The sequence below is a fragment of the Squalius cephalus genome (genome assembly GCF_949319135.1).
Source record: "Squalius cephalus genome assembly, chromosome: 7".
Taxonomy (NCBI): Eukaryota; Metazoa; Chordata; class Actinopteri; order Cypriniformes; family Leuciscidae; genus Squalius; species Squalius cephalus.
Genome location: NC_137128.1, coordinates 23,474,485 through 23,480,559, shown reverse-complemented (window position 1 = coordinate 23,480,559; position 6,075 = coordinate 23,474,485). Strand labels below are relative to the sequence as shown.

At 32.6% G+C, this 6,075-nt stretch overlaps 1 protein-coding gene across 2 annotated transcripts; it reads left to right on the top strand.

Moving 5' to 3' along the window:
- The first annotated feature begins 705 nt into the window (after window positions 1–705).
- LOC307162236 (uncharacterized protein) lies at window positions 706–5,340 on the top strand. Of its 2 annotated transcripts, XM_079877446.1 has the most exons (6): window positions 740–941; window positions 1,110–1,280; window positions 1,690–1,953; window positions 2,843–2,938; window positions 3,134–3,148; window positions 3,846–5,334. In XM_079877446.1, the coding sequence occupies exons 1-6, from the start codon at window positions 884–886 to the stop codon at window positions 3,932–3,934; spliced, it is 693 nt and encodes a 230-aa protein (XP_079733572.1). In that variant the 5' UTR covers window positions 740–883; the 3' UTR covers window positions 3,935–5,334. The 2 variants fall into 2 exon arrangements, with proteins under 2 accessions (XP_079733573.1, XP_079733572.1); XM_079877447.1 differs by lacking the exon at window positions 3,134–3,148 and having other exon boundaries at window positions 706–941; window positions 2,843–2,963; window positions 3,846–5,340.
- Window positions 5,341–6,075: the final 735 nt, after the last annotated feature.

The window sequence follows — 6,075 nt, the reverse complement described above, 5'->3', positions numbered from 1 at the left end:
ACAGTAGGGCTACCTCATCCTGCTATTGTCATGTTTTTTTTCCATCACCACCCTGGACTTGATCAAAAGTTTTAATTTCATGGACTATATGTTTAATATATGTTAAAGGGAAAGAGCAACCCAAAATCAAAATGGTCAAAAAAAAATAACAATAATAATAATAAAAAAAAAAAAAAAAAAAAATATATATATATATATATATATATATTTATTTTTATTTTTTTATTATTATTGTTATATATATATATATATATATATATATATATATATATATATTATATATATTTATTATTTATATTATATATTTATTATTATATATATATATATATATTATAGGTATTTTTGCAGATTACGACGACATCGTCATTTTTGGGTGAACTGTCTCTTTAAATGCATAAAATGCCTCATAATGCATAAAATGCATTTAAATGCATCTCACTTACTCTTGTAAATACAGTAGGCCTACAAAAAAACTAAATTATAGTTTTCATACACATTTCCACTTCAACCGCAGCAATGTTTTGAGTCGTTAAGATGGGAAAGTGACTAAAACGTCTCTCCAAGTACAGATTCTATTCAGCATTTTTGTTTTTATAGCTGTAATGTCAACTTCAGGTCAGTGTTTGTATGTTATAGACTCTTTCCCCTGGTGTGACACAATCCCTCCTCACATTTCCTCCTCATTATTATACCAGGCCAGCCAATGACAAGCAAGTGCTCTAGAGTCTATACTGTCTTCGACACGTTTAAACCAAATTCCGGACGGTTTTTGCTTCGGCTCTTGATTTTACACACTTCATAATTTTTCTAAAAACTGCGCAGTGTGAATGAGAATGACAAAAATAGAAACCGAAAGAAACAAACTGATACCATCGCCGCAGACATGCTCTTCATCGCCTTCGCGTTTCTTCTCGTAGCTTTATCAACGGCTCTGCCAAAGGGTAAGTCTTTTATCCTGTTATACAGCATCCTTCACAACTAATAATGTAGGATGTTTGTTGCTCGTGTTTTTTCTCTATTATGATTTTTTTTACTCGCTGGATTATTCTCAACAAGCAATAAAGCCTCATGTTAAAGATAATAAAGACACATATGTGTCTTGTTGTTAGATACTGTCATTCAGTTCGAGCGCAGGGTGTTGGTGAACGGGACGGTCGTCGAGAGGATCCTTGTCAGTAATGCGCATTTAAAGGAACAGTTCGACAACAAGCAACCTGTTGTCAGACCCATCCAAGATCAACTCCTGAAAATGATGGTGGAGAATGATCATCATACAGCAAGTAAAGAATATTAATGCAATGATTCATGTAGCTTATCATCAACCGATAACGTCCAATAGGCCTACTATACTTTATTTCAGCGTTTTGACGCAATAGCTAAATAAATAATAAGTAGACTAAATTGCATCAATAAAAAGCATAAAGTGCATTATGAATATAACTATAAAATAATTACATCGTAGTGTAAAAATTAAACAAAATTAAAGGCTATTTATGCTAAGTAGACTTTAATCTAAACCCAATTAAAGCATTTTTTTTGTATAAACTAGCATACTCAAGTTTAAATGATTATTATATTAATTATTTGTCATTATTAATTCTATATTTATATCTAAAATATGCATGTGAATTTTTGTGATAAATATTGGTCTATCACAAATTTGCATGCAGCCACACCTTTATTTTTCAGGTTATGAAACATATACACGTTTAAGGGAATGCAAGATGCGAGGCTATCAGATCCTGCAGCTATTCGACCGGTTTCAGCTCAACGGCAGAGATTGCCTGACCTTAGATCCTGAAACTGATACGTGGACCTTGTTGATGCCAGAGGCGCAGGATCTAAAGCAGTTATGGACGCTTGAGGCCGAGCATACAAGTCTAGAGAAGACTGACCTGAAAGAAGAATGTAAGGATTTCATCAAGCAGATGGATGACACCCAGAATCAAGAGGGTATGATAAATATTTGTTAGAATACTTTATTGAGACAACTCCATGAATGTCTTGTTGATTAAAGTGCCCCTATTATGCTTTTTCAAATATTACCTTTCATGCAGTGTGTAAATGTAAAACATCTGTAAAGTTTTAAAGTGCATGACAAATAAAGTTATTGCCTCCTAAATGAAACTGCTGAACTGTCATCAGCAATTCTAGTTTCACTTTCTGTTATATACCTACATAACAATGTCAAAAATTTGCATAAAAACAAATTGTCCTCAGACCTTCAAAGCAAAATAAGGAACTTTTAAAATAGCATAATAGAGGCACTTTAAATAGTGTAGAAAAGAAAACCAGTTCTTGTCAGAATGAAGCACAACCACTCTTAGAAAAAAGGTTTTAATGGTTCTGTATAAAGCCCTAAAAATTTTATATAAATTTTGTATAAAAACTGTATATTTTTTTTTATATAAAACTGTATACATTTTTCTAAAAAACTCTTTATGCAAAAAAAGGTCCTATATAAGGAGAAATTTCTTAAATGATTGCGTAATACTTCCATGTTTAACAGTTGAAAAAATAATAATTCTAGTGATAAAGCATGTGTATGAGATGTTTAATTCATAAAACTAAATTAAGATTGAAAATTAATTAAAACAAAATGAATTAATTAAAAATAAATCAATAAAATGATGCGATGATGGGAACCCCTAAAAGGTTCTGTTATAGAACCTTTACCTATATGTTCCATTATTTCATTTTTTACAGTACATTATCTACTTTTTACATTTTATAAATATTACATAATATTTGATAATAAATAACATAATATATAATATAATATAATATTTTAAGATGATCGGATTATTAACTAAGAATATGGAGTTTATTGAATGTTTTTCAGGACGTGTTGGTGTGTTAAGAGTGATGGCTCCAGTTCTGGCCACTTTTCTCTTCATTGGATTTGTCTTTATAAGCCTCCTTATCTCCAAACGACACAGTAAGCATACTGCTGGAATCATGTGGTGTGTCACATGTGTGCTTGCTTGTGAATAAACACCAATGCTAACCAGTAAAGTCACTACCAATGATTTTAAATGGATAAAAAATGAAATGATCACAATGAACATGAAATAATATGTTGTTTGTTCATTCTCCTTTCTTTGCCTTGCTCTTCCTCTTTTGTTTGATGCAGGTCAACAGCCAGGAGGTGAGATGTTTCACATTGTTTACCAAATGCTTAATTGCTGCAATATAAATGCTGACAGAAGATTAAATATTGACGTTGGTATAGCTGTCCCTGTGGACTGGATGGCACTCAATGAACTAAGGTTCCCAGACACCCTAGTTAATAAGAAGTGAATTTCTGTTCACTTAATAGTACAACTTTGCTTGGTTTAGAAATACTGAATATTCATTTATTTAATTCAGAACTATTTAAGGGTGTATATTTAGCGTAAATGTTTGTAAATGCACTTTCACATTACAGTGTTACAGTGTAATTAAAAACATTGTGAAACTTTTAGTCAGATAGCACAAATATGTTTTATCTGATGTGATTATGTGATAACTAAATTAACATGTTTCATTTGAGTCAAAGAAATCATAAGATTACTCTGGTTTCTGTAGATCTCAATCTGTAGATACAATCAATGAGCATTAAACTAACACCTAAATAAACCAAAAATAGAGAAGTCTTTGAGGTCTCATATCTGAAAAGATATTGTTTACATAGCCTACATTCCTTAAAAGATCAACAGACTAGCCCAGGTGGATATGCAAAAAAAAAAAAAAAAAAAAAAAAGGGCCTATAGACATACCAGAGGGGTGCATCAACTGGTTTTTTTTTTGTTTGTTTTTTGCTGTTAAGCCTGTCAGATGTTGATAATTTCATGGCTTCCCTGTAGGTGTTATAGGCTCATTAATCCACTATTCAGCCCATCAATTTGATGTACCATTGGACGGACAAAGCAACAGGAACCGTACTGAAGAGTAATTATTAGCAATCACCACCTAACCTCCCAGACCACATTAAGAATCAACTCTTTCTCCTGATTGCAGAAGTCTTAGGCAATACTTTATATTTGCTCTAAATGATCTTGAAAGATAGCTATTAAAATTACTGTGATAATATTGTATGCACAAATTGTTAATGTTTTTGCACTGAGTAAACAATGGGTCTCATTCACTAAGCATGCTTACGCACAAATTTGTACGTGAAGTGTGCGTACAAACGATTTTAAGAACAAATCACGATTCACCAAAAAATTCCGTGATAAAATGTATATTAAATTTATGGGGGAAAAAATAGGATCAAAAGAGATAAAAAGTGTTTATTGTGAGAACTGGTGAGGATGGCACACTTGCGAGAGAGCCTGTCTGCAAAAGCATTTTGACGAAAGAGTGACAAAAGGCTGTAAGGAAAGCGTTTGCAGAACCTTATATTGAGAAGGTTTGGGCGTGTTTATGCAAATGACTAACCTCGTGCACGCTGCCGCTCATTTAGAATACTCCGAATTCACTAACATCATAACGATGTTAAGAACAAATTCATGTGCGTATATGAATGTGTTGTGAATTAGGCAGAGATTTTTCGCGAGAAGTTCGCCTGCGGGTACAAATACGAAATAATCCACGGAATTTTTAGTGAATGAGACTTAAGGCCAGATTTACTAAACAGGGCAAATTAGCATGAGAGCGCAATTCCAAAAAAGCGCCGATGTGAGTGGATGCAGCCGGATAATATCCATAATGACCAACACAATCTACCAAGAGCAGCGCAAATTAGCGTCTGGTTTAAAACGTGCTTCTTTTGGAGCAGTAAATAGTGGCACAAATACCAGTAAATTGACTATCGCAAACCTTAGTAAATCACCTTCCATGATTCATTTAAGTATTCTCCTCCCAAAAATGTTGCATCTGAAAGGTAAACTCCTACAAATGCATATGCAATAAGGTCAGCCGCAAAAATAACTGTCTCCACGCTTTTTCAGCGCAAAATTTTCACTGTGGATTTTTTTACGCCAAGAGGGTTTGCTCTGGCGCAAGCTGTTAGTAAATCTGGCCCACAATGTCTTATGGTTGTTTTTAATGTAGTTGTGATCTTTTAAATGCAGCTAATTGAAATGCTACCCTTTTCTACATCAGAAAAACAAATTAATTGTCTGTATAATGCCAGATTGGCATACACATTTTTTTTATTTGTTTGAAATGATATTGTGCTTTTTACATTTTCCCTCATTGTGTTAAACAGCTGATATCATGTTTAAATGTATCTGTATACCAAAAGATTTTGTTGTATCTGACACTAGATGTAATTTTATTCTATATGAATATATTCAAATATCAATTATTAATTGAAATATATTGTCATTCCTTTTCAGAGATAAGCGAATAAATGTTAAATAAATAAATAAATATAAATAAATAAATAAATGTATTTATTTTTCTTGGACTACACACACCTCCACTGACATTGGAAAAGCACAACAACATCATAATTTTCTGGGAAGATTAAAGAAAGCAAGTTTGCTTTTGTCTATATTTTGTGTTCTTTTTTATGCTGTTGTTTTATGTGAATGTTTGAGAACCTGGGATGCTATTGCTAACAAAACTGTGTTGTTTCGCACAGCAGTACAATGGCAATAAGGCAATAACTTAATATGTTAGTATAATACTGTAGATTTACTATGATCAAACAATAGAAACCATCATACAAAAGGGCATGCAGAAGGAATATTGACTGTACGTTTAATGATTTGCAGAGGTTTTTAATGATTAAGGGTCTTTAATGCTTCTATTTCATATAACTGTCGCAGTAAGCACTAAAGGATTAGTTTCATTTACAGACTGCACTGGTGAACTACACTTAACATTGGTCAAGAGAGACGGAATGTTGTCGTGTCAAATGGCCTCTGTTTTTCTCACATTGCATCACAAGCCCTAGTGGTAGATTTTTGTCTCTACCGGAAGGGTGTGCTGGTCGTAAAGTTCTTGTTTATTTTCTTACAGTTATTAAAACGAGTTATCTATTGCTGTATAATTTTAAAGTTCTTGTACATTTTCAGATGACATATATTGTGCTAGTTCCATGACGTTTATCTAATCTAATATTATGTCTCTATTGTTTTATGACCA